The 27,037-nt window shown below is 37.4% G+C and overlaps 12 protein-coding genes across 12 annotated transcripts; 3 read left to right on the top strand and 9 right to left on the bottom strand. All coding sequences in view use genetic code 12, as the record gives it.

The window, feature by feature from the left end:
- Positions 1-450: 450 nt before the first annotated feature.
- DASC09_046320 (uncharacterized protein) lies at positions 451-1,798 on the bottom strand (the record flags this gene model as incomplete). Its single annotated transcript, XM_064998231.1, has 2 exons — positions 451-1,507; positions 1,737-1,798. The coding sequence occupies 2 exons, from the start codon at positions 1,796-1,798 to the stop codon at positions 451-453; spliced, it is 1,119 nt and encodes a 372-aa protein (XP_064854303.1).
- A 419-nt stretch (positions 1,799-2,217) lies between these two features.
- Positions 2,218-3,798, bottom strand: DASC09_046310 (Spt21 protein; the record flags this gene model as incomplete). The annotated part of the gene is made up of 1 exon (XM_064998230.1): positions 2,218-3,798. One exon carries the CDS (start codon positions 3,796-3,798, stop codon positions 2,218-2,220), a length of 1,581 nt encoding a protein of 526 aa, XP_064854302.1.
- Positions 3,799-5,485: 1,687 nt separating this feature from the next.
- Positions 5,486-5,735, bottom strand: DASC09_046300 (uncharacterized protein; the record flags this gene model as incomplete). Its single annotated transcript, XM_064998229.1, has 3 exons — positions 5,486-5,546; positions 5,576-5,611; positions 5,641-5,735. The coding sequence occupies 3 exons, from the start codon at positions 5,733-5,735 to the stop codon at positions 5,486-5,488; spliced, it is 192 nt and encodes a 63-aa protein (XP_064854301.1).
- Positions 5,736-9,739: 4,004 nt separating this feature from the next.
- Positions 9,740-11,215, bottom strand: DASC09_046290 (uncharacterized protein; the record flags this gene model as incomplete). Its single annotated transcript, XM_064998228.1, has 1 exon — positions 9,740-11,215. The coding sequence occupies one exon, from the start codon at positions 11,213-11,215 to the stop codon at positions 9,740-9,742; it is 1,476 nt and encodes a 491-aa protein (XP_064854300.1).
- Positions 11,216-11,641: 426 nt separating this feature from the next.
- On the bottom strand, positions 11,642-13,096 carry DASC09_046280 (glycosyltransferase family 15 protein; the record flags this gene model as incomplete). The annotated part of the gene is made up of 1 exon (XM_064998227.1): positions 11,642-13,096. One exon carries the CDS (start codon positions 13,094-13,096, stop codon positions 11,642-11,644), a length of 1,455 nt encoding a protein of 484 aa, XP_064854299.1.
- Positions 13,097-13,782: 686 nt separating this feature from the next.
- DASC09_046270 (uncharacterized protein) lies at positions 13,783-15,150 on the bottom strand (the record flags this gene model as incomplete). Its single annotated transcript, XM_064998226.1, has 1 exon — positions 13,783-15,150. One exon carries the CDS (start codon positions 15,148-15,150, stop codon positions 13,783-13,785), a length of 1,368 nt encoding a protein of 455 aa, XP_064854298.1.
- A 672-nt stretch (positions 15,151-15,822) lies between these two features.
- On the bottom strand, positions 15,823-16,829 carry PRE10 (proteasome core particle subunit alpha 7; the record flags this gene model as incomplete). The annotated part of the gene is made up of 2 exons (XM_064998225.1): positions 15,823-16,605; positions 16,827-16,829. 2 exons carry the CDS (start codon positions 16,827-16,829, stop codon positions 15,823-15,825), a joined length of 786 nt encoding a protein of 261 aa, XP_064854297.1.
- Positions 16,830-17,071: 242 nt separating this feature from the next.
- On the top strand, positions 17,072-19,069 carry GEM1 (ERMES complex Ca(2+)-binding regulatory GTPase GEM1; the record flags this gene model as incomplete). Its single annotated transcript, XM_064998224.1, has 1 exon — positions 17,072-19,069. The coding sequence occupies one exon, from the start codon at positions 17,072-17,074 to the stop codon at positions 19,067-19,069; it is 1,998 nt and encodes a 665-aa protein (XP_064854296.1).
- Positions 19,070-19,639: 570 nt separating this feature from the next.
- On the bottom strand, positions 19,640-21,616 carry HCM1 (Hcm1p; the record flags this gene model as incomplete). Its single annotated transcript, XM_064998223.1, has 1 exon — positions 19,640-21,616. The coding sequence occupies one exon, from the start codon at positions 21,614-21,616 to the stop codon at positions 19,640-19,642; it is 1,977 nt and encodes a 658-aa protein (XP_064854295.1).
- A 531-nt stretch (positions 21,617-22,147) lies between these two features.
- On the bottom strand, positions 22,148-22,571 carry DASC09_046230 (uncharacterized protein; the record flags this gene model as incomplete). Its single annotated transcript, XM_064998222.1, has 2 exons — positions 22,148-22,478; positions 22,546-22,571. 2 exons carry the CDS (start codon positions 22,569-22,571, stop codon positions 22,148-22,150), a joined length of 357 nt encoding a protein of 118 aa, XP_064854294.1.
- An 879-nt stretch (positions 22,572-23,450) lies between these two features.
- DASC09_046220 (glycosyltransferase family 15 protein) lies at positions 23,451-24,764 on the top strand (the record flags this gene model as incomplete). Its single annotated transcript, XM_064998221.1, has 1 exon — positions 23,451-24,764. One exon carries the CDS (start codon positions 23,451-23,453, stop codon positions 24,762-24,764), a length of 1,314 nt encoding a protein of 437 aa, XP_064854293.1.
- A 539-nt stretch (positions 24,765-25,303) lies between these two features.
- On the top strand, positions 25,304-26,291 carry SEC17 (alpha-soluble NSF attachment protein SEC17; the record flags this gene model as incomplete). The annotated part of the gene is made up of 2 exons (XM_064998220.1): positions 25,304-25,333; positions 25,446-26,291. 2 exons carry the CDS (start codon positions 25,304-25,306, stop codon positions 26,289-26,291), a joined length of 876 nt encoding a protein of 291 aa, XP_064854292.1.
- Between the last annotated feature and the right edge of the window lie 746 nt (positions 26,292-27,037).

Below are 27,037 nucleotides of genomic sequence, written 5' to 3'. Positions count from 1 at the left end.
ACTATTGAAACTTGACAAAGCAAACAGCTTTACAATAAATGATTCCATCTGGCGGCAAACTATCGTACAAAATACTGTGAGTTTAAACCAGAAGAATACAATATATTGAAAATCAAGCAGAGAAATAAGGCCATCATTCTCAAATTAAAGTAAAAAGAGACAAATCATCCTAAACACGATTCTGAGATCTTTTAAAATGGAGAACAAAATGAAAAAAATCAAAATGAAAAAGAAAAAAAGATACTGAAAGTAAATTAATTGTTCCTGACAGAGAGTAAACACTAAAAAATAATAAAAATAAAAATAATAGTAATAATAAAACATCAATAAATTTAAGATTAAAAATGTACAAATATTAATAATAATAATGATAGTAATAGTAATGGAGAAAAGACCATCGAGCCTTCTGGTGGCTAAAGCCAGTCAATAAATATAATAATAATAACCTTCTTATGAACTGATAGCAACATAAAGGGAGATAAGAACAGCAACACCGTTCCCAAAGAATGGTATCAAACCCAAGGCGGTTCTCAAGATTATTGTCTCTTCGAAAATAAGGTCTCTGAAATAGTCAAAAACGGTAAGCCCCACATCGACCCCACTGACCTTAGACGCAGACACCATCGCGTCATTAGCAATATCCTCAAAACCGATTGCTTTACCTAAAAAGAAGTAGTGCAACAAACCTTTGGAAACAAAGAAGCTGAAAGGATCATACTTAGCCCCACTCTTATTAAAGTTGACATAGTAACTGGTGACCATTGGCAAAAACAATGAGATAGTAAACCAGAAACAAATCACGGCAACTGCTTCCAACTTCAAGAAATTCACAATGTGTGGCACTTTGATTTGGTTAATCAGTTCTGGTAATGACTTCTCAATGCTCAAAGGCACTAATTGTTTAATTGGAACAAAGGTGAGGAAATAACTCGCAACAGAGTAGAATTCCACCAAGAGTTCCAAGTTGTATATGGTGGCTGGAGTACTGAAAAAGGATTTCAAAGAGGAATTCTTGGCAATAATCTCTTCAATAGTGGTTTCATAACATTCGTGACTTTTAGCCTTCAAAGCCTTAAACTTTTCCGAAGCTTTAACTTTAAGTTCATTATACAATTGCACTTCTGCTTCTTCGGTAGAACTTGGAAGCTCTTCAATTTCTTGTTCGAGGGTTTCTTCTTCCTCTTCTTCTTCTTCTTCTCCTTCTTCTTCTTCTTCTTCATTATCCTCTTCCTCTTCCTTGACCCCCTCTACTAATTCTTCTTCTTCGTCTTCTTCTCCAGAGTCTTCTGATCCTGAGCCATCTGATTCAGAAACATCTGACTCACTAGCACGGAACGATTTACTTGGGGTGGAGATTGTTGATGATCTCAAAGCCTTCACCGGGGTCCCCATTCTTTTACGATACCCAAAATATTTAGCATATCCTTTATGGTCCTCCAATTCTGGGTGCAAGTCAAAATGGACATTGATCTGTTCTTCAATGATTGCCTTGGTGCCTTCAATTTCACTGCATGGAAATGTTAGTACTACTAAAATGATAATATGCAACCACAACACTTTTTCAACTTCTCAAAAATGTATTATCATCAATATATCAAAATATAGAAACATCACATTGAAATCAAAAGCAAAAAGAATAAAAGACAAACAAACACAAAGATTGGCTGTCTGTCTGTCTGGTTTGTTTTTATTTTTTGGTTTGTTTCTATTTTTTATTTTTTTTTGAAGACGCGTACCCTAATCCAAGGCCTTCAGCCAATTGTTGTAATTCAGACTTCTTCAATTGTTTCAAACTCATCTTTGGTATAGTATTTTTACATATGAAAAGTTTAAAAAAAAAAGTGATAGGTATTGTTTTGTTTCTCCTACTTTCTTTTTTTTTTTTTCCTTTTTCTCTATTTTGCAATGGATGATCTTCTGTCCAAGCAACAATAGCAAAGAAATTCGTGTATTTTTGTTATCCCAAAAAGAGGAAAAACAAAACAAAAAGCCATAAAATAATCACGTGTTTAAAAGCGTGCCAGGTCATGTGCTGTAGTTTTTTGACATATAAGCGCACCGGGGCATCACTACATCAGTATTTACAGTTTTTTTAACTCAAATGGTTCAATAGTGAAATTGATAATAATACAAGTATACTATAATGGTAGTCTCCTAATAGAAGAATGCAATGCAAAGTAATCGAAGAAAATCTGAAGGGGTAAAAATCTTCAAGTATCAATCGTAAACTGAAAATGGAGAAGATCTTAATGGTAGTTTATCAATACTCTCATCTTCATCATCGTAAACTGGGCTGGTGGCAAGCTGCTGGTTGTTATCACTGTCGTCAGAGCCATCCTTATCTGATGCCAGCTCAATAATTGGAGTCAATGCTTCCGAGTCTTTTGGAGTTCCTCCATTATCATCGGGGGTTACCATGAGCGTTGAATCTTGAAGCCCCATGGTTGAAAGAGTTTTCGGATGAATTGGGATCAAATGGTTCTGGATATTGTTTGAGAGATTAATAACATTATTATTCAACGGCGTCGAGGTCGCAACATTGTTGTTGACTTGTGATTGATCAGTGTTATTATAGACATTGTTGAGAAAATTATCCGGATCAAATTCAAATAAATCTTCTAATTCTTTATCAAATTTGGTCTGGTTTTCGGTTTGCTTTTTGATGAAGCCTGTAAGTTGATATTCTTCACTGTTGTCAGACGTTGGAGCAGAAGAAACGTTATGACAGCTCATCAAGCTGTTAGTAGATATCGAAAAATCAGAAACCTCGGAAGACAAATTATTTGGGGGAACATTTTCCTTGTTGCCATCTTTGCGTTCTTTATTATCTTCCATAATAATCCAATAGTTACTATTTTTTTTCCCTGGCTTCGCTTTAGTTTCGTTGTCATCAGTATTGCTATCACTATTATTACTAATACCACTACTACTCTTTTTCTTCTCGATTATCTTTGATGGTTTTTGAAATGACACAAGTGAATTCACAAGCGATGAATGGTTCAAGAAAGCCTCGTCAGTTTTCTGTAATAGCGACGAATTACTGTGCTTTCTAAGCTTCTTTATTGACGAATCATTGTTTGATAATGACTTGCGCTTTGACGAAGTAGCATTATTAAGATTTCGAAGCTGGTCGGCAAGCGATTGGTTTTTTGTGAGATTGGTATTTGGAGGCAAGAATTCCAATGGTCTGATTGGTAAAGAATATGTTCTGGTGGCCTTAGGAGCAGGAGTTGGGTTCGTAATTCTCTTTGACTTGGAGGTCTTTCTATTATTATTGTTAATTAGGGCATTTCTAAAAGGAATCCCATCGAATTTTGGTTTCTGTCGTTCCATGATCTTGAAATTTAGTTTCACCGAAAGTATATTTTTTGTTTTGGAATTCCCGTATAATAAACTCGCAATATTTGTCTCAACTTTCCCGGGAATTAGAATATCTTTGGCCTTACCACTCTTGGATCCCCTAGGCTCATCATCGGAAACATCGGTAAAATCATTATTTATCAAATTTGACAAAGTGCCGTAACCAACTAACGGGGTATCAACTTCACTGTAATCGCAAACATAGATAGTATAATCATGTTTAGTCGCTAGATTACTCATGACTTCTGGACTGGATCTCATCACCGCTTGAAGACATTCTCTCAACTTGACTACCCCAATAAGACGCGTCTCGTTATTGAAAAGCTCCATCTCACCAAACTTGATTTTCATGTCACTGGCGGATCTCGACAAGAAGGCCTGAGTATCATCAAAACTATAAGTGACCTTGAGGCCCATCATCGATGTTTTAGTCGACATTCTTTGTGTGTTTCTTCTATTTTTATTTAGTTTGACTGAAGATTAACAAAAGCAATGTGGTGATTGAGTTTAGAAAATGACACTTCCTAAACAGCGCGTGGGTTGTGTAAGCTTGTTGGCTTTGAAGGTAAATGTAAATAAATGCTTTATAAGATAGATGGTATTAATGATGAAACTTCGTAATAATTGTGTTCAATATGAGGAGGAAGAATCAACAAATTATGGAAAGCAAAAGAAGGAGAAAAGTCAAACAATTTATCTGAACTGTATGCAAAGAAATTATTACCTTAGAAAGCAAAAAAAAATAAGTTACGCGTTGCTTTTAAAAAAAATAGTATCTCGCGTTTTGTTGATGCATCATTTTTTCATCCCCCCAACATGCGCACGCGACTGTGGACAGAAGAAGTCTTCTCTACTAATAAAAGCCAATTAACAAAAAACAGGCCAAAATGATATGATAATATTTCTTTCTGTACTATACATAGTTTCTGTTTACTTTGTTTGATATTTTTATAAGTCGAAGTTTTTTTTGGATTGTTTTTTATTGTGACTTGGGTGTGTTTTTTTTTTTTTTTTTCTATGTGAAAGAAAAGAAAAAAAGATCCCTTGACGAGCAATTATGTTGAAAAATGTTACTAAAGCATGGTCACTGGAAATTTAAAAATATTTTAAATATATATGTGCCTCTTTCCCGACCTTACCTTGTGTAGATGTTGTGGCTGGTTATTTCTTTAGGATCGATACCCAAATCTTCAATAATGGCCTCTGAAGAACTGTTGATGTGAATACAACACCACAAAAGATAGAATCTTCAGCACATCGGAAAAAAAAAAGAAAAAAAACTGAAAATTAGAAGCTATTATAGTACAATAAGTGGGATATACGGTTCTCTAGCTTTTGCAGACCTACTATCTATGGTGATTATCGTACCAAATCTGTAGTGGTTTATGGAGGATATAAGAGTCAATACTTTTCTTTGTTGTAATTGTAATATAGGCTTGGTCTCATTTTAATCGACGGATTGAGAGTCTTATATTATAATTCGATCTACTAATGGTTGTATCGAATGAAATAAAATGAATTGTTTAAGTAAGTATAAATACTGTGTAAAGGTTTAAGTATGTCCTCTGTTATGATGGAACTGTATCCATGATACCTTTATCATTACTTATGCTACAGTAATGAGCATGTATGATATGATCGTACCCCCAGTATTTATTGTGCTGTTCTCAAGAGCCTTTCTCGTATGTAATCTGATGGATGAGTAAACATACTTCCTCGACGCCCTAGGGAACACAAGCTTTAGGGGAAACAGGTTTCTTTTGCTCTCCTCGATTACCAAGTCAATGAATAACTTAAGCCTTGAGTGGCAGTGAAAAGTCTAAATGTCGATTTGCTTAGTGCTGAAGCACAAATTAGGCTTGGAAGAAGAAAAATGTTGAATGTAGTGAAGCCAAAATGATTTTCCTTTTGGAAACTGTAAAAATTTACCTTACAGAGAACTCTCGAATAAACTCTATGGTACTTGCATGTCTAAACATCGGGGTTCTATAAAAACTTGTAGCTTATATCTCTTCCACCACTCTATCATTACTTAGGTATCCAGTGATGTGCTTTATTTTAATCGGAATTGCTTCAATTTGACGAAACATCATATTTTTTTTTTTTTTGTGTGATGAGATGAGACCTAGCAATAAGAGGATAAATTGAAGAATGGAGAATACTTATCCATATATTGGATGTGAACTCTTTAAAATCAACAATATTATCCACATACTCGCTGATAAACACCATAATGGCTTCAAGTTGCGATCTTATGATGTTTTAATTTAATTAATTTACAGCGAAGCCCTGATATCTCCTGAGATTTTCAATGCAGAGATTGGAATGAAATGAAGTTTCCTGGGAGAAGCGGAACCAGTTTTCATATCAAGCATAAAAAAAAATTACATTTCTATCTTTTAGTGAATCCATTAGGTATATATAGTATATAACATATAAATGAACGTCCTTATGAGAGGAAATCAAGTATGTCGCAATTTGTTTTCACCAATAGAAGTCCACAAGGTGCACAACAACATATTCTTACTTCGGGTTGTTAGGATCCAGACAAAAAAAAAATATATGAAACATCTTATCAAACAAAAAAATTAATCTAAAGAATTTAATTGAATTAATCCACTTATACAACAATAATTATACACTCTCGTGCAAATTCCATTCAAACAGGGTGATATCAAGTATAACTATTACGGTGGTACGATACATATCACATGGGGTACGCGAACAACAATCCCAGTCAAATGGGCTCTATTCGATCGATGACGTTTACGGATGATTTCTTATCGTTTTTGGCCGATTTTCATGTCTGCTTTTTTTTTTTTTCTCGGTGCACGATGCTCAATTTAGAATAGTCAAGTTTCCAAGTTAAAATGAATGGCTTGCTGTGGTTTGAAGAAAAGCACAATAACAATAACAGTAAAAATAAAAATAAAAATAAAAATAAAAATAAAAATAGTAGATCCATATGGTAACCCTCGGAGAACAACATCATTCTAGTACTGCTATTGAGAACACTTCACTTCCCCCTATAATCTCATGTTTCCCGCGTTATGTTCCTGTCGGGCATTGCACGCCGATAATCCCAAAATGACTATTTCGCTCATGCAATGTGGTGTATACTGCCGCATATATCATACCATATACACCGCCGCGCACGACGCTCTTTTTCCCCTGGAGCAACCGGAACCAGCGCCCTATAACCTTTGCCAGTATATAAACAAATTGGGCTCCCCCGAAATTTTTATCCCGCAATTTCTTTTTGAGCCTCTTTTTTAACTTATTTGTTGTATTCCAATTAGCCTCATTAATAACCAAAAATGCTTCCTCCAGGTGTTATCTTAGTTTTCTGTATCCTCTTCGTTATTGGTAAGTCTTAACTCTCCCTTTTCAACATTGTTTTGAAAATTTGGTTCGAAAATTATTGTTTAGTTCTGATGCTCGCCGGCGGAAAATAGTTCCATGGATTATTAATAGAAACTAACTCATATTTCTAGGTTGTCTTCTTGTTGGTATCAAGATCGCTAACCTCATCAAGAAGAGAAAGCAAGCTTTGCAAGCTTTCTAAGCGAGCTGTTTTCTTTTCCTTTGTTGGATTACCTGCTGCTACTTTATTAAGTCGTCGGTAGCTTACAATTGAATGGATCGGTTTACAAAAAACAACCAATACCACTTTATCCTATCCCTTATTCCAGCAAAATCTGTTACTGTTTTGCAAATACATCCATTTCCACTACATGTTTGAGCTAATTTGTTGGAGTAGGAAATTTTCTTTTTTCTTACACTTTTATTCTTGTTACAGTTTTGAATAGTTTGTTTCTCCAATACAATTTAATTCCCTTTTGCGCTTTTTAATTTGGTTCCCCAGAATGGTTCGGCTATTGTCTGTAGAAAAAAAAAAGTTTACATGTCCTATGTTCTTCATGTCGCCAAGGCTTGGTCGAGAAAGACGAGAAATAAGAAGCCCATCAATCACAAGAAACAATTTGACATAAAATACACATACTGATGAAGGAATGCGTGAAAATATAGTTTTGATATCTTATCTTATACTCCATCTGGTTATCAATTACAAGTACACTGATGATATCATATCAAAGTACTGTTGTATCATGACTGTTTTTTTTTTTTTTTTTATGGGTGGATGAAGTTCTCGGTCCGACATGATTGGTGCAAAAAAATTTTTATCTTTCTAAGTTGGGACAACAAAATGACGCATTGGGATTGACGGTTTGGAAAATCACGTTACTACCAAAACAAAACAACAATAATAAACAACCCCAGTTTTCCTTTGGCGAAAAACAAAATCAATCCCAAGTCAACTGCTATTACTAGGATAAAGAGCTGGTAATTTTGTCCTGCTGTACTAACCTTGCGATCATTGTACATACCTGTTTATTGGTATACATGATGAAGTACCATTAGAAATCTCAGTTTCTGAAAGAGACATTTCAAGCGTATATTAGCTTTGTTAAAGATTGTAGGTCAGCCAGTCCTGAAGTCTGGAGCGAGGTATTCATGAGCTATAAGAAAAGAAAAAAAAAGCTCTTTTGGATTAAATGGCTTGTTATATAAGAGATAAGTTAGCACTTAACGTAAGGACCATTCAAAAACTATATCAAAATCGAGTTCTGAGATAAATATTGAGCAAAACTTCTTTATCAATGATACCTGCTGAGCCTGAGGGGTTACCGTGTTTTTGTTAATAGAAAAACAAGAGTTCTTGATATTTCAATCATTACTACAGGAGCACCTTGTTTCAGGATTGCCCGAAAGGCATGTTATTACTCAGTGCTCAATACGTTCTCAGTTTAAAAATTTTCCAATAGACAACAAGGTAAGCTATATAAAGTCTATCTCACTCCACAGGGCATGTAGTACAAGTAGACGTTAACAATTACCTCCATCTGGTTTCAACACAAGCTTTCATAAGTACTTGATCACATAAAAAGATGAGAGCGTGGCATGCTTGTCTGGCAAAGAACTTATTCTGCATATATATATCACCATTAAAAAGTGTCGGTAAGTATTGTATCATAGATACTGGCATCTATGCAGATTTCCTTCCCTGCATGAAAAATTACTTACAAGTTTTCAGTAATTGAGTTTAATTGTGGGTGCCTACTTTGTAAGCGAGTAACCATCCCTGAGCTCACTAGTATTGCCGGAAATTATCCTGATTATACACGGCATTCTCGAAATTCAAAGGAGATCCAGAAAAGCATTTTAGAGGATCCTAATGCTACCTTTTCAAAGCACAATGCTTCCAAGTTATGCTGAAGTCTTAATTACTTAAGTTTGGTGGTTACATCTGGAAATCTCCAAATTTGCAAGGAATCAGCTTGTTCCACAGTGCAAATGGTTCCAAATATAAACTCATTCTTATTTCCCAAATTTAGAAAAATTGGTTTTCATAGACTGCTGGTTTGAAAAAAAAAGTCCCTTGGAGAACTTTTGTCACATTAATTTATCCAATTGATAATATAAATATCCGCATGGATTTTTTTAAGTTTTCTGAACTAAGAGAATTGGATCTTTGAGGAAATAAACTTACTACTAAGAATAGTTTAGGCAATATTAACAAATAGGACATGGAAATAGAGCCGCTAACCGAAAGTTAATACAGCAGGGAGTATGTCCTAACTCCACGCAACAAAAATCGACCATAGTTTTCCATAAGATCATTGTAAGTTACCAGTGCTTTCTATTCCCTTAGGTGTGTCTTTTCCGCAGAAAAAAAAAAGGAATAACAAAAATCCAATCTTTTCGCAATCTATGATAAAATTGTTGAAAAGTGCTTTCTTTATTTGCCAATGTTTGAACACTGCGCATGAAAATATGACTATTGCGTCCAGATACACCTGGAGACATCAGGCGGCAGAAAAAGCTCTCGCATTATGCCATTTTTGTGAGTGCGTTTATAAAAAAATTCTACAAATTTGCTTATTTCCTATACTAATAGCACATGCTGATATCTTTACTATGAGTTTGGTGTCACTATTTTTGCATTTTTATCCAATGTTTAAAGGGAAATAATTGACCCAATAAGGTAATTAATTCATACTAATAGTGGGTGTGAAACACTCCATGAATTACCCAAATTTTTATCTGGATCATTAGATGGGGAGTTTGGAGCAGGACGAAATAATACATTACTTTAAGCATTTAAAATCTTCTAATATTGTAATATGAGCCAGCTACAGGATGTAGTTAAAAAATTCACTTTAGCAGAAATATACGAATAAAAAAAATATGTTACTGTCCAAGATACACAGACGAAACCATTATAGCTATTTATTGGTTCCTGTTTTTATTGATACAATAAAAATTATAAATAAGATACGCTGTTAACATACTCGATAATACACAGAAAACATAGTCATTAATCCACAAGCTTCTCCCAACCGAGATATTCATTTACGGAGATGTCGTTTCTCTGATAGACAGTTTCAATGTTCTTGAAGAAAATGGCACTCGTGAATAATAGATTTGCCAGGTATGGGTCTAGTTGTTTCCTGTTGGAGGCCCTAAAGGTACCGAAATGGCACAAAACATCGGCGAAATGTTTCCTAGTTTCTTGACGAATCCGGGACATAGCCTTATCGTGTGATCTCAATTTCTTTTGGATGTGATCGAAGTCTTCAGGACCCAATGCATCGCGATCTTCTTCAAGTTTAGCCATTTCTTCTCTTTCATAGGGCACTATTATAAAATCTGACCCTTTCCCACCTTCATGTGAATAAACGCAAACATCTGGTGTAATATTATCAACGCTGATTGCCAAACTTTCCAATACCCGGTTCATTTGCTCATTAGGGTATGTGAAGGGACCCATCAAGGAATAGATTATATTGTCAACATCAATCAAGCACTGGTATTGAAATGTCTGCAACTCTGGATGAAATGTCTGCAACTTTGGGTGAAATGTCCGCAACTCTGTGTGAAATGCTGCACACTTGCTCTCCGGGTCATTTACACTCACAAGCATACTATCTAAGTAAAACGCAAGATTACCGTGGAGCAGAATAGAAGAGCTCAACATGTTGGTGTACTCTGGCTTCTCCGAGGGTCCTAGCTGTCTTGAGGAACCTTTTTCTTTCAAGAACCCAATGTCCAGTAGCCTAACCCCTCTTTCATACGGGAGATCATACTCTCCAAAACGTAAGAGGTAGCCGAATCTATCACAGATGAATTCTGCACAAGTAAGACTGGCTTCAGACAATACATCTTCCTCTTTCCCGAAAAAGGTACAGAAGTCAGTGGGTCCTCGGCCAGTTGTCAATATTGCAAGGAGTACACAAAGACATTCCAATGGAGGCCGTGGGAAGTCATACTCTTTGATGAGTTCTTTATCATTCAACACCAAGAGCCCTTCTAGCTCGAAAATCTGCTGTTTACTAAAGCGAAAATTTCGACGGGCCACTGAGGATGGTAGGCTCGATAATTTGAATTCCAAGTGCGTCATAATATCCTGATTTTCATAATCGTCAAAGAACCCGGGGCAATAATTACACTGTGCCTCTAACATGTAAAGGAACGTTTCATATTCTTGTTTTTTATGCTTATATTCCAACCTTTTGTCTGCAACCTTTTCATCTACTCGTACATATTCACGATCTTTTTTTCTGTATTCACGATCTTTTTTCTTATATTCAAGTTCTTTCTTTCTAGATTCGAGTTCTTTCTTTTTATATTCGAGGTCTTTTTGTTTTATTAAATCATCTTGTGCTTTTAGCAACAGATCAACACGCAGGAAAAGCGACTGGGAGTCTACGCCATTTTGGGAAGTATTGGCAAATGATTTCAATTCTTCTAGAATTTTTGACCTTTGCAGGTTATTCTCATTATTTTCTCCCATTTCAAAATGCTGCTTTCACTGGGGTGTTCGGGGCGGCTGAGTGTACAATAATTGCTAAACACACCGGAAAACACCATAAGAACATTCCGCTAGAATGTCATTTACGGTTAACTGACTGTTACCGAAAAACATTGATTATTTATTATTGATCTAATACCATTGAGAAGACGTACTGTGCCATCATCAGATGGCTTTAATAATATGGTACTTCTATTGGAACTCAGATCAACAACTTTTTAGAATTCGCTTACTGTATAAAGTGGTTGTGATATTGTTCGAGTATATATTCCAATAGCTACAACTAAGTGTAAAGGTTTCTAATATTCAGTTTTAAATGAAATAGGTTGTTAAAAATTGTCAGCCCAAAGGCTTTCCCACTAGGCCCGCTACCAAAAAAAAAAGTAGAAGTGAGAAATTCAATGGCGACTAAAACATGTTCTTTTCATCCTCAGACATCCCATATTTGACCCAATTGGCCATACAATTTTCCTTCTCCACCAGAAACCAAGGCACAAACTTCCCTGCTTCACAATCGCATCTGTCGCTGTTCGGGCAATTGGTAAATGGCATATGATGATATCCAATGTCCCTAAAAAAGTGAATCCTTGATTTATCTTCAAACAACCCCAACCCGATGGCATGAACCGGGGCATCACCCCAGCGTTCGTAATAGAATCCTCCGGAATTATCAAGATGTTCAAACCATTTGCTGTAGGCTTCTCCTCTGAAGAAGTCCATATCGGCAATTTCGAAATTCGACCAGAAATGACATGTTGAGTAGCCTGCTATTTGATTCTTTTCTGGGTTCTGCATATCTTCAAGTAACCACTGGAAGGCTCCGTTCGGGTTGAGATATTTTGGGTGTTCTTCTAAAAATTCCATGGTGGTGTTCCATAATTTGGTAATACTACTTGGCCCATCGTACAAGTTGATATTGAACCCATAGCTCTTGTTATTGTCCTGCATGAATTTGAAGACATCGTAGTCAATGTCACAAAAATACTTAGTGTCAGGCTCGACACGCCAATAATATTTAAATTGTTGCAAATGTGGGATATTGTAGAAAGTACCGGAGTAAAAACGACACATGTTGTGGTACGATTCCATGTCGGCATACCCCACACCGTTGGCCAACATCAAATCAATATTTTTTTGTTCAAGGTCTTTATCAATGAATATTGGTTTTTTCCAAAGTTTTTTAGGAATGGTGATGAAATGAACTTCACTCTCTGTGGCTGCCTTAACTTTGGTTTTGAATTCCTTGCTGAATGATACATCATTCATAAACGTCCAAGGATAATGGAACTTACTATTGAATTTTGCCTCAACCTGCTCCATGGCCGATAGGATCCCATCCAATTCGGAATTTCTCACCAAAGATAGTAATGTGGCATTGGCTAATTTATAGTCCTCACTTGGTCTTTGCAAGTTGTCGACCTTTGGTTCGTCGATCGGTTCCATAATGTAGTCTGCGTACAATCTATTATTTTCTTGGAACACTTTTCTTGCCTTTTTGTTATCATCATGATCGACAAACTTGGAGAAGAAATATTTATTTAGTGAACCATCAGCTTTCAAGTATGGCAAGTCTGCCAATATTTCTGGATCACTCACATCAGGATAAATCACCACCGGCTCCCCAGCGTCAACAATATCATCAGGCGTTTCAGTGGCATTTTGCGCAGAATTGCCGATATTTTTGAAATAGTCATTAACCCCTTGAAGAGTGGGCACTTTATCCTGAAGTTTGGGAATGTTGTATCCAGTGTGTTCTTTACCGCGAGTTATGAGAACTATTAGCTGATGAAGTAGAGGAATAAGGACAACTGCTAATAATATTATTTTGATGTATCTTCTGCCCACGATGATTCTACCAAACATGATCCCTTGCTTGAGTAATGCAAAAATAGTGTTTGAGGGGGATATATATATATGTGTGTGTCTAGACTTATCCTCTATTTGGTGAAAATTATTGGTATTGAATAATATAATACTCCCCTAAAGTCTATTTCTCAGTCCACCAAAATGACAGATTGAAAAAAAAACAAGATCATATAAATGCAATGTGTGGGGCTATGCTCACGTGCGGAAATAGCATACTTATAGGCAGAGTTATATGGATTCATTATTTTGGTCCTTCATGGAGGATTTATCTAATTTTTCGTCGAAAATTGATATCAGATAATATAGCTGCTCCACTGTATGCAGTATGCGAGCATACGTCTACCCATGAAATAATTGTATCAATACCAGCCATTGATAGTATTGTGAACCCGTTAAGTTATTGTAGAATGAGATTTCTTGAGAATTTGTCCAGGAATTTTCAAGGGAGCATCAGAAATGATAAGTTTGTCCATATCGCTTTCCAAATATCATACTCCAATACCTCAATTTTTTTTTTTTTGTTTACACTTTCCTAGAACATTATTATATAATTATTATTAATACAAGAGGGAACCCTGTTAAAAGGAAAGCAGCTAAACACGAAAACAATAAATAAATAAGCGAAATAGAAAAACTTTATACATCAATGTAACAACAACGACGCCCAAAACAATATTTACTGTTCAATATATGTCCAATTCTTTTTCTGTCATGGAATATTTGATCCAGTTGGCCATGCAATTTTGCTTATCATCACCATGGTGTTCCGCAAATACCCCAGCTTCGCATCCATGACATTTGTTACTAGTAGGACAGTGGGAGTATGGAGTATGGCTGTATCCAATATCCCTGAACCAATGAATCTTGGCTTTGTCTTCAAACAATCCCAAACCAATGGAATGAACTGGAGCATCTCCCCAACGTTCATAATAAAACCCTCCCGCTTGATCCAAGTGTTCAAACCATTTGGTGTAGGATTCTCCTCTAAAAAAATCCATATCGCCAATCTCGAAATTCGACCAGAAATGACAAGTAGAATAACCATTAGTGATGGTATTATAATCTGGGTGCTCCAAATCTTGTAATAACCAGTCAAAAGATCCCTCAGCATTGACATATTGAGGATGTTCTTTCAAAAAATCCACGGTGGTATCCCATAATGATCTAATAGTATCCGGCTGGTCGTAAATATTAAGGGTGAATCCATAAGTTTTCCCGTGTTCTTCCATGAATTTGAAAACATCATAATCAATATCACAATAGTAGCTAGTCCCTGGCTCGACACGCCAATAATACTTATACTTTTGTAATTGTTGCAAATGGAAAAACGTGCCAGAATAGAAACGACACATGTTGTGGTACGACACTTGGGTGGCATATTGAATCTTTTTGGATTTCAAGTATTCATAACCTTCCTGCTGTTTAGCTTTGTCAATATGCGCGGGTTGCTCCCATTGGGACCCCTCCAATACCACGTATTGACATTCTGAAGTAGTGGTCTGTGCCACTTTCTTCTTGAATTTGGCAGGAAATGGCTTCTCGCTGATGAATGTCCAAGGGTAATGGAACTTCCTATTGAAAGTTTTTTCAACCTGCTGCATCGTGGCAATCAATTGATCCGCCTCCTTGTCCTTCAAAAACGCCACTAATGTGGCACTAGTCAACTGATAGTCTTCCAGGGGCCTGACCAATCCCGCGACTTTTGGCTCATGAATTTCCGCACCCATGTACTGTTGGTATAATTCTCGATTTGTATCACGGAGTTCTTGAGTATGACTGACCCTTTGATCGAAATGGTATTTGAATTTCCGAAAGAATTTTGTGTTCAATTGGTCGTTGACAATGATCTCATCGGCATCATGGAGGATCAGGTCATAGTTCTCCGGCATCAACCGATTCAAGCACTTGTCCGGGTCTAGCTGGCAGGCTTCAAGTTGTTGATCTCCAGATTCGATATGGTTCTTAATTATTAGAATAGTGATGGCCACCAACCCTCCGCATAATGTCAAAGCACCTATCAATCTAATTAACGTCTTCTTTAGTACTAGCATGGTGTGATTTAAAGTCCGATGATTTGTGATGATAAGGGTCCAGCATCAAAATTGAGAGATAGTAATAAAACAAAAATATTTTGGAACCCAAGCGAAGAGAGTAAGGAAGGAGAGATGAAAAAACAACAACGTAAATTTGGTGTTGGAAAGAACAAATGCTTTTGAACTGATAATTTGAGGCCGGAGTTTTCGAAAGCTGGAGTGTAGCAAAAAAAAAACAAACTTTCTATTATTATTGTACGTATCAGATCGAGGTTTTATGGAGAGGGTGGAGGGTGATAAGATTTAGGAGATTGGCAATGGGTCTACCAAATATTATCCAGTTCTTTTAGCATGAGATGGTAACTGATGATTCAGCCTAAAAAATGAAAATTGGATAATAATAACTCCCAGATAATTTGGCTTAGCTTTTCAATTGCGCCTCAATCGCGCACTTTATATGTTACCGAATTTTTTTAGATTTTTTTTTTTTTTTTTTTTAGATTTTCTCATTTCATTGCCGTTTTTGACACTTTTTTAGGACCCCTTTTCATTTCACTACAATAATATTTATATATATATTTATCTTTTTTCTTTCTTCCCTTACAAACTGTACAGATTTTATCGATAAAATAAACATACTGATATAATAATAATAATAATAAGATTGAGAAAAAAAAATTCAAATGTCAATCACTCAGCCATTTCTTCATCTTCATCGTCTTCATCGTCTTCGTCGTCTTCGTCTTCATCTTCTTCAGCATACTTCTTAGCTTCTGCCAACAAATCCTCAGGAACAAATTCATGTCTTCCATTGGTGAATTCTTCACTGATCCAACTCATTTCCAATTCAAAATCTTTGTCCTTGAAGTCCTCATGGGCAGTATAAATTATCTTGGCGGCTTCTTTAATGGCATCCTTTACCTTGATACCAGGTAACTTCAATTTTTCCAATTCTGATTTGGCTGATTGTCTTCCTTTACCAACGGCAATCCCCTGGTAACCCCAATACACTCCTGAAGGTTCGATCATATACAAATGGTACCCTTGTGAATCATGGCCCCCAACTATTGTGGAGATCCCAAATGGTCTGACAGAGTTGGCGGTAGTGTAAACTTGCACATAATTACCCAATCTGCTGGCGATTTGTGGAATGGAAATAGGCTGTTTGAAAATACCTTTGTAACTTTTGCTTTCCTGTCTACCTCTATTGACAATGTGTCTACCGTCTGGAACCAACCCAGAACTCACAACCCCAATGTGTCTATCAATGGTCTGGATTCTCTTATTGGCACCAGATACTAAGAGCTTCGAGCTCACGAGCTTTTCTGTAGCAAATACAATCCCATCTTCACACTTGATCCCTATTGAGGTCCCGGCATTTTCTACCGCTTTGGCGGCATATTCCACTTGAAAATTTCTACCATCTGGGGAGAAAATACTGTTTGATAAATCGTAACCGGTACCAATCGAAGTCTAAACATTGTTAGTAAGAGAGTTCGCAATTTTAGTGGGGGAAGGGGAAACTTCGTTTCTTGCCCTGATGGTGATGAAATAACATCGATGTGATGATTTCCGCCACCTTTAGAGACTCTAAGTAATTTCCACATGCACTTTCCAAACAAAAAACCAAAAAAAAAAAGTTATTCTCCCCTCCCCCATAATAATTGGATAATATTCAAGCGTCAACCACTTACCATTTCTAAATTATTCCACTTATTGTGCTGGTCTAAGCTAATAATGGCCCTTGTGCAAGATAAACACAGAGATTTCCTACGTTCGTTTTCTGGATTTTTGCCATCCAAAAAATCGTGCGCGCCGGGGCTGCGAAACCGCGGTGGAAATTCGTTATAATGGCGCTTTTCAATCTTTCTAACCCCCCATGTAAACAATATTTATTATATCACATTTATCATATTACCTTTTCAATTTTGAATGAATAATGTCTGGTCAAAAGACCATTCGTGTGGTAGTCTGCGGAGATGAAGGGGTTGGGAAATCCAGCCTTATTACTTCGCTAGTCAAAGAAACATATGTTCCCAATATCCAAAAGGTTTTACCTCCAATATACATCCCCAATGATTATTCATCTAATCAATATACATCCAATGGCATGTTAGTAATCGACACTTCTCCCGATGATTTGGAAATCCTTCAGAATGAAATCCGTAATGCCGATGTGTTGTGGCTAGTATACTCTGACCATTTCACTTATGAACGGATCTCTTTATATTGGATGGTGATGCTTAGAAGCATGGGGGTCAATCTACCGATCGTGTTATGTTCTAATAAAAGTGACTTGCAAGAGAAAAACGAAGAAACCGCCACGGGGATCATCAATGATGAGTTTGTCACCTTGGTCAACGAATTCAAAGAAATCGAATCCGCGATCAGATGTTCGGCAAAGAATAATTATAACGTCAGTCAATGCTTCTATTTGTGTCAACGAGCAGTGATTTATCCATTATCCCCATTATTTGACTCTCACCATAACGAATTGAAACCTTCTTTAGTGGAAGCGTTGAAAAGAATTTTTTTTTTATGTGATAAGGATCAAGATGGGCATCTCAACAACCAAGAGTTATTGACGTTGCAGAAAACTTGTTTTGGCAAGTATTTAGATATAAACGAGCTCGAAAGTATTAAAACCAGTTTCAGCACCACCGATGGGCTCGATGACGAAGGGTTTGTCAATCTAAACAAAACTTACATTGAGAACGGCCGCCATGAAACGGTTTGGGGCATTTTAAGAGCGTTTCACTATACCGATTCATTATCACTCGATCCAGAGTTTTTGTATCCCAAGCTCGATGTCCCCCTAGGATCAAGCGTGGAGTTGAGTCCAGTAGGGTACCGATTCCTTGTGGACTTGTTTATTTTATTCGATAAAGATAATGATGGTGGATTAAACGAAATTGAACTATTGAATCTCTTCAAACCGACTCCAGGAATCCCTAAAGTTTGGGAAGAATCGAACTTCCCGCAAACCACTGTGAAAAATGAACAGAATTACATTACTTTACAAGGGTGGTTGGCCCAATGGAGCATGTCAACCCTTCTTGATTATAAAGTGACGTTGGAATACTTGGCGTATCTTGGATTCGAGACCAAGTCTAATAAACCCAAGAAAACCCCTAGTAATAATAATAATAATAATAACAACTCAGTAGCCATCACCGACCCCATCGATCCCACCACTTTTGTATCCCATAATACCATCGAGGCGTTGAAAGTTACCAAACCTCGCCGCACTAGGAAAACCAACGGGAAAACTTATCGGACTAACGTCATTAATCGAACGGTGTTCAATTGTTTTGTGGTGGGATCCCCAGGATGCGGGAAGACTTCACTTCTCGATACATTCCTTCAACGACCTTACAATGAAGTATATATTCCTACCCTTCAGCCGCGTATCGCCGTGAATTCCGTCGAAGTGAAAGGCGGGAAACAACATTACCTTATCCTCGAGGAATTAGGACAATTAGAACCCGCGGTCCTCGCGAACCACTCGCGTCTTAACCAATGCGATGTGCTTTGCCTCGTGTACGATTCGTCTAACCCCGAATCTTTCCAATATTTGATCGACCTTCATACAAATTATCCACAAATCAACGAATGTCCCATTGTATTTGTCGCCCTTAAGGCAGACCTTGATAAACAACAGCAGCGCTCGATCATCCAACCGGAAATCTACACTAAGAATTTGCAATTGAATTCCCCGCTACACGTTTCTTGCAATTGGCCATCGTCGGTGCTTGAATTTTTTTTGCAAATCGCGGAAGCAGCACAGAACCCCAGCAAATATACCCCGAACATCAGGGATGAATTGGTGAGTCAAGATGATTTGGATAATTTCAAGTATTTTGTGGTGGTGGCCTCGACCCTCGGGGTGGTATCGTTGATCACCGCATGGGCTTGGAAGAGTGGTTCTAGGAATTAGAAGTGTAGTCTATATTTGTGTGAATATAACGTTATGATTATTATGAATTTTTTTCGCATCCAATTTGTAGAGACGCTTGTTCTGGGTGTTTGGGAGACAATTATTTTTTCAAGAGTGGTTCTGAAACTTCTAATTGTAAAGTAATCTTGACAAGTTTGGCGCTACTACGAAAATATACGATATTTTGTAAAACAAAGAATAACCAAAACCATAATATAATAAGATAGTAAAAACAATAGTATACATAATATGTATCATAAATGCTGATACATATAGAAAAAAAGAGTGAGGGGGAAAACAGAAACAAGTGACAAGAAACAGAAGAATGTAAAAGAAATGGAAAAAAAAAAGTAGAAGAGGCCCATCCAAAAAGACAAAAAAGAATGATCACCATCAGAAGGAAAATCCCAAAATTAACGGTACTAAAAAAATAAAAAAAGTGTATAAAAAGCAACCATACAATAGTGCCAAATAATAAAAATATTCTAATGGTTAAAACTTAAAGACCACATCTCCCACAATCATTATCATAAACATCAACTTAGCCTACTCAAAGAACATGCCTTTTCATCAATTACTGTCACTCTGGGATTTTGTTGGCTTTTCAACCGCACTTTCGACGGCTCTTTTAACCACTGAGCAAATATCCACCCCAAAGAAATCATTGTAACTGGTACTGATGTTACCAATAATGCTGGACTCTAATTTGTTCGGCGACTTCATATTCTTATATTTTCCAACATTCTTGGGCGAACCGTTATGAGTTGCAGCAATCAAGGCCGCGGCAGATGAAACCAAATTTGAAGTGTTTTTGTTAGTTCTTGAATCGCTAATACTTGCGCTTCTTGCAAGTGACGGCGAAGTATAAAAGTCATCGAGGTAAGTTGGTGAGCTCCATATCTTTCTCATAATCGAGGCAGAACTTGGAGTTTTCATTCTATTAGGAGTATTTGTTGCAGTTGATTGATTGAAGACATTGTAATGACTATTACTGGTCATTGTCGCGTTTATAGTGTTATTACCAGGAGTCAATGGTTCTAAGATTGGCCCGGTTTCTGAACGACGTATTGGGGATAAATCAAAATTTAAGTTTGAGTTGAAAGATGAGGTGAAATTTATCTCATTGTTCAATGACGATGATTTGACTTCAATATTTTGACTATGATTGAGCATGACATTTCCACCTCTCGCGGAGGCAGACCACGATGAATTAGGAGCCTCAAGTTGGGGGATCTTATTGAGCAAGTTTCTCAGTGCCAGTACCACTGCTTGACCTTTTTTCTGTTTTTTGCTTCTTGTGGAGGGAGCAAAATTTTCTTTAGGAGTGTCAATAAAAATGTTATTATCTTCAACGTCACTATCATCTGTAAAGCCATCTGTTTCATCGTCTTCATCGTACAACTTTTGAGCATCACGTTTCCTTGGTTGTATTTCATGATGGTTCAGTAGCAGTTGTTGAGGCATAATCCTGAGTACTTGCCCCTTCGGAGTTTTCTGGCCAATATCCTGGTATTCCCCTGTTAAAATATCATTGGAGGAGACTGGTAAATAAAATTCGGTATCACTAAAACTATCAGTAGCAGGATCGGTGATATCGGCAACATTTTCCTCGTCTTCATCTTCATCGTGTTGAAAAGTACTTGATGGGGTGAGGTTTTGATATAATTTTGATAAATCATTGGCAGGTTCCTTTCTTTTATTGGGTTTATTCATTGACGGTAGCTTTTTAATGGTTGTCATAGATGATGATGATGATAATATTGACATGTCTTGCTTCTTCTTGGATTTCTTTGCAGATGATTTCTTAGAACCATTACTATTAGGCTTTTTGTTAGAGGATTTTGTGGTTTTGCCCTTGAGAAACGCGGTTTCCATTCCTGGTTCAATTTGCCAATAATGACCCTTGCCGTCTTTGGATCTTTCGGACTTAGTGAAAGCTTTATTCAAACTCAAGTTGTGTCTGATAGAATTTTGCCATCCTACGTCGCCCTTTCTATAATATCTAAAATTATCAGAAATCCAGCCATAAATCTGGGCTAACGTTAATTTTTTGTCATCACTGGTTAAAATCGACATTGCAATGAGAGTTGCGTAAGAATAGGGAGGCTTACCAGATTCACCAACCCCTTTAATTTCGAATCCAAGTGGATTGTCAACATTTTCTTCTTCTTCTTCTTCTTCTTCTTCTTCTTCTGCATCTTCTTCCTCTTCTTCTTCCTCTTCTTCTTCTTCTTCATCTAATTCTTCTTCATTGACATGCGCATCTTCTTTTCCGAGATTATTTGAAGTATCTTTTGCAGATTCTGTCGAAGGTTCGACAGGAGATTGACTGCTGACTCTTCTGACACGTCTGTTAGATCTCTTAATACTGCTGGTTTTCTTTATTACACCATATTTTCCCCGAGGAGGAGGAGAATTTGAAGACGGGGTTAAAAGTAACGAGGTGACTGAGTCATTTGTGGATTTATTCTTCGAGTTGACCAACGGAGTGTGAGGTGCTTTAAAGCTGTGGATATCTGTCGAGGATATTACTTGTTTGGATGACATGATGAACGAATGTCTGGAAGCCGAGATGTCAATCAGCAGGGACTTTGTGGTTCTGAGATAACGTGGCCGGAAATATAAATATATTAAGGAAGGCTAATATTGGTGTAGACAGGCCAGTGGAATAGTGGGGATAATTTGTAGAGACGATAGGTTTGGTGAGAGGAGAGGGGTGGGGGGTATAATATAACGTGTGGGATGTGTGGTTTGCAAGAAGAAGCGCAAATGGAACAATTATAACCTTTCAAATATCATGATCAGGTTCACAAAAAAAAAAAAAAAAAGAAGTGAAGAAAAGACGCGTCTTGCTGATTTCCAGTGACTGGGTGGCGGCGGGGGGTGAGACAGTATAGGGCATCGCGGGGGTGCGGTGGCAGTTTAAATCATCGGACAGGGAAGGGGGTGTTGCCCTATTCAGCAATATTTGTAAATTACGCACCGGAGAACAACAATAATAATAATATAATCATACTGTTGCTACACTGATAAATAATAATAATAATAATAATAATAATAATAATACATCTAATTTATTTAAGAAGAAGAGCCAGCCTTCTGTTTCTCTGCTTGGTTATTGTCTCTCATATACATCAACAATGGAATGGCGTTTGAAGTAAAGATCTTGGGGATGGGGAAAGAGGAGATCATCCCATTGACGGCAGCCAACGCTGGAGTGGTGGCAAGATTAGCGACATACGCTGAAGAGTCGGGGATTTCTGTGACCCCTTCAAGCCGGGCTGGTTTTTGCTTGATGTTATCGAGAGTCTCCGTCATCGGCACTATATTTTGGTGGTCAGCGTTGTCGAGAGCAGCATCGACTTCGGCGGTCTTTTGTAAATACTCAGGAGATCTTGAAGAGATGGTACTATCGATTGTTAGAAACGTTTGATAATAGTAATCACCTATTAATAGAAAGGTAGAAGGGCACAAACCTTCTTATCCAGTTTCTGAGGGCCATTTTTGGATTGTTTTGTAGTGTTTGGCAGATGGGAATTTAGCTGGTGAGAATGTGGTGGTAGTAGTAGTAGTAGAAGCAAACAATTGTATTTATTTATTTATTTATTTATTTATTTATTTATACATAGTGACGGATGGTTATTTGTGACACAAAGTTGACACACAAAAGCAGCGCGGCAATGCATGTTGAGGGGCCCCCCGGTCTAACCGCACTTGCGAACGCACCGTCACGGCAATTATTAGTATCACCAAGAACCGGGTAACCTTTTGTTCTAACACGTCGGTTGCTGCTGCTGCTGCTGCTCCTTCCTGATTAAACCAACACATACCACAAAAAATAAAAATAAATAAGAAAATAAAATGAGATTTTTTTTTTTTTCTCGGGGCGTTTTGGGGGTGCCGGAGGGGGAGGGGGAGGGGACCAGGAAAAACTGAGATCACACCCCCCGCGTGAGTGAGTGAGTGAGCGAGTGAGCGAGTGAGTGGGACAGCTGTCCACAATTGCTTAATTAACCAACATGTACTGTACTGTACCGTGGTACATTATTATATATATTATTACAGCACAATATTGTAGCAACCAACAACAGCCTATTCTCATTCTCCGTACAAAACCAACAGGAGTAGTAACCAATTAGATCATCACATTCCTCCATCCCATCCTGTACTTCCCTGTTCCCTCTCTCTCTCTCTCAATATTTTTTTTTTTTCCTTCCCCCTGTTGAAGCCCCCATCATTCTTAATTAATCTGTCTTTAGTGCATTTTTCATACAAGTTTTCTTTTTTCTTTTTTCTTTTTTTTTCTTCTTGGACTTTTATTTTTCATCCCCATTACTCTCTTGTTGAGTTTATATCAATTCCCTCTTCACATCATTAGAAAATGGCCAGATCAAACGCTAGATTGGTCAGACTCGCTGCCTTTGTGGCAGCACTTCTTCTTTGTGGGTTCATCTTATCCAAAGGCTCGACTTCTGATTACGTCCCAGTGATCAATAATGACACCAAATCAGAAACTACCGTCGTTGGCGGGGGCAAAGCTGCCGCTGCTGTTGTTGCCGACTCCCAAAAATCACCATCCAGTGATTCTTCCTCTTCCAAGGCCGACAAGGCGGCCGCCTACAAATCCCCTGCCGCTGCTGCCGATGGTGGTCTTAAGGCCTCTGTTGGTGAAGACGGTTACAAGAGATATTACTACACCGATAAGGTCGACGAAAGTCAAAGAATCAGTGCTACTTTTGTCACCCTTGCCAGAAACCGTGATTTGAACAGTCTTATTGGCTCCATTAGACACATTGAAGATCGTTTCAACAACAAGTTCCACTACGATTGGGTCTTCTTGAACGATGAAGAATTCACCGACGAATTCAAAGCCGTCACTAGCTCTCTTGTTTCCGGTACCACCAAATACGGGAAGATTGATAAGTCACAATGGGGATTCCCAGAATGGATTGACCAAGATAAGGCCGCTGCTGTCCGTAAAGACATGCACGACAGAAGAATTATTTATGGTGACTCTATTCCTTATAGACATATGTGTCGTTACGAATCCGGGTTCTTCTACAGACATCCATTGATGATGGATTACGAATACTACTGGAGAGTCGAACCAGATGTGAAGATTTACTGTGATATTGATTACGATATTTTCAGATTTATGAAGGACAACAAGAAGTCTTATGGTTGGACCATTTCTTTGCCAGAATATATCGAAACCATCCCAACTTTGTGGAAGACCACCAAGGAATTCATCAAGGCCAACCCACAATACTTGCCAGAAAACAACATGTTGGATTTCGTTTCCGACGATGGTGGAGAATCTTACAACTTGTGTCATTTCTGGTCCAATTTCGAAATTGGGTCGCTCGAATTCTGGAGAGGCGAGGCTTATAGTGCCTACTTTGAATACTTGGATAAAGCCGGTGGGTTCTTTTACGAACGTTGGGGTGATGCTCCAGTTCATTCCATTGCTGCCGCTTTGTTTTTGCCAAGAGACGAACTCCACTTCTTTGGTGACGTTGGTTACTACCATGTTCCATTCCATAACTGTCCTGTTGATCCACAAACTAGACTTACCAACAAGTGTGTCTGTAACACTCAAGAAGATTTCACTTGGAAGGATTACTCTTGTACCAACAAATTCCACGCCATCAACAACTTGAGACGTCCACATAACTGGAAATCCTTCTCCGGTTGAGACTAGACTAATCATCATGATTTGAATTTTTTTTTTGAATTATATTAGCCTACAGGGTCATCATCTTTCTTCTCTTTCTTTTTCTTTTTTTTTTTTTTTTTTTCTCTCTCTCTCTATCTCTTTATCACTTCCCCTCCTCATTTTCCATCATTCTTATTGATGATGATGGTCTTATCGACGTTTTATTCTGTTATTTGATTCGGTGTACGATTATGATACTTTTTGTGTTTATTTGTTTTCAAATTTCAAATTTCAAATTATTGTTTATCAATGTAATGAGGATTCTTATCATATATATATATATATATATAAGATATTTTTCTCAAATAGCTCATAAAAAATGGATACTACAAAACGTCTATTATTGTAAGATCTTTTGGATTTGGGATTATGTAATAGATGACGTGTCACGAGACACGTAGAAAAAATAGAAAAAAAAAAAAAAAAAAAAAAAAAAAAAAAAAAAAAAAAAATAAAAAACTCACCCACCACCTATTGATAATGATTAAGTACAACTAACCACAAGTAGTAGTTGAAAAATGTCTAGTCCAGAAGAATTGATTGCCCAAGTAAGTGAAAAAAAAAAAAAAGGAAAAGGAAAAAAGATATATATATACATATATATATTCCTTTCTATGACCAAAAGAACAATCTTATTAACCACATGATAATAATAACTAGGCCGATAAAAAATGTGCACCAGTTGGCGGGTTTGCCAAATTCTTTGGTGGTCTGAGTCTTTACCGGTTCGAAGAGGCGGCTGATCTTTATATCCAAGCTGCTAACTTGTACAGAATCCAAAAACAATACGTGAAGGCCGGGAACTTGTTTGAAAAAGCTTCGGAAGCCCAAAAGAAGGCGGAATCGATAGATGAATCAGGCAGTACCCTCATCGATGCTTTCAAGAGTTATCGTGAGGATTCCCCGCAAGATGCTGCCAGAGTGCTCAAGGAAGCCATCAAGATTTTCACCACCAGAGGGCAATTCCGTAGAGCCGCCAATTTCAAGATGGACCTCGCGGCAATTTACGAAGACAGTCTCAATGATTTGAGCGAGGCCACCCAACATTACGAACAAGCAGGCGATTGGTATTCTTCGGACCAAGCCCAAGCATTGGCCAACAAGGCCTACGTTAAGGCCGCTGATTTGGGGGCATTAGCAGGGAACTATATCCAGGCAGCAGCGCTTTACGAAAGCGTGGCCAAGAAATCTCTCAATAATAATCTTTCCAAATGGTCGCTCAAGGACTATTTCTTCAAATCCATTTTATGTTACTTGGCCGCCGATGATATGGTGGCTGCTAAGAAAACTTTGGATAAGTTTATTGATTGGGACGGTAGTTTCCAACAAACTAGAGAATGCATTTTATTGAATGATTTGTTCGAAGCAATTAGTGACAGAGATGGCCAAGTGTTTGCTGATAAGTTGTACGAGTTTGATCAATTCAGTAAGTTGGATAAATGGAAGACCACTATCTTATTGAAGATCAAGAGTTCTATCGTTGAAGCTGACGATGATATCTTGTGATGATAATGATGATGATGATGATGATGGAATTCTGATATTCTTCTTATTTACGTTATAATTTTTTTTTTTTTTTTTTTAATTTTATTGTCTTTACTTCTTTGCTTTTGGTATTTGATTTTTATTTGTGGTCCACGTCGTTTTATTATTGACCGCTTTTCCAATGAATTTTCATATTAATAATTTTTGATCTTTTGTAATTATTTATTAGGGAGTTTGCTTTTTCAAAAATAAAAATACTAAAATAAAACGATTTTGGCACCTGGCACATGCATCGCAGTACATGAAAGGGCATAGCACTACACGACCATTCCAGTATTTTCGTGTAAAATATTTTTGGGTTTCAATTGGTCGGGTAACAGTTGAAAAAGTTGACATTCCGGTGGGACGCGTAGTTTTTTTCTTTTTTGACTTCTCGACGCGTTTGATATCCATTTGGTTCTAGGTATTGACACTATCATTATCATATTTATCAAAAATGGCAAACAATGAGAGAAGATTGAGAGCAAGGCTCATGCAAATTAGGATTGCACAATGCAAAAAAGCTATGCCTGTCATCGCAGCAATTTACATTAATCATTCAACTTTAGAAATTATTTTTGAACATTTCGGGTGTGGGTTGTCACGTTTGCCGAGGGTAAGCGTGACTTTTAGACCATGTGACTGCTTCAGTAGTTTTTATGATTTTTGGAAAACAAAACTGCAATTTGCAGTTTTGTTTTCAAAAGATACGGACTATGCAACATTTT

This window comes from Saccharomycopsis crataegensis (genome assembly GCF_037102585.1).
Source record: "Saccharomycopsis crataegensis DNA, jcf7180000000084, whole genome shotgun sequence".
Classification (NCBI taxonomy): Eukaryota; Fungi; Ascomycota; class Saccharomycetes; order Ascoideales; family Saccharomycopsidaceae; genus Saccharomycopsis; species Saccharomycopsis crataegensis.
This window is presented reverse-complemented; position numbering and strand designations above follow the sequence as displayed.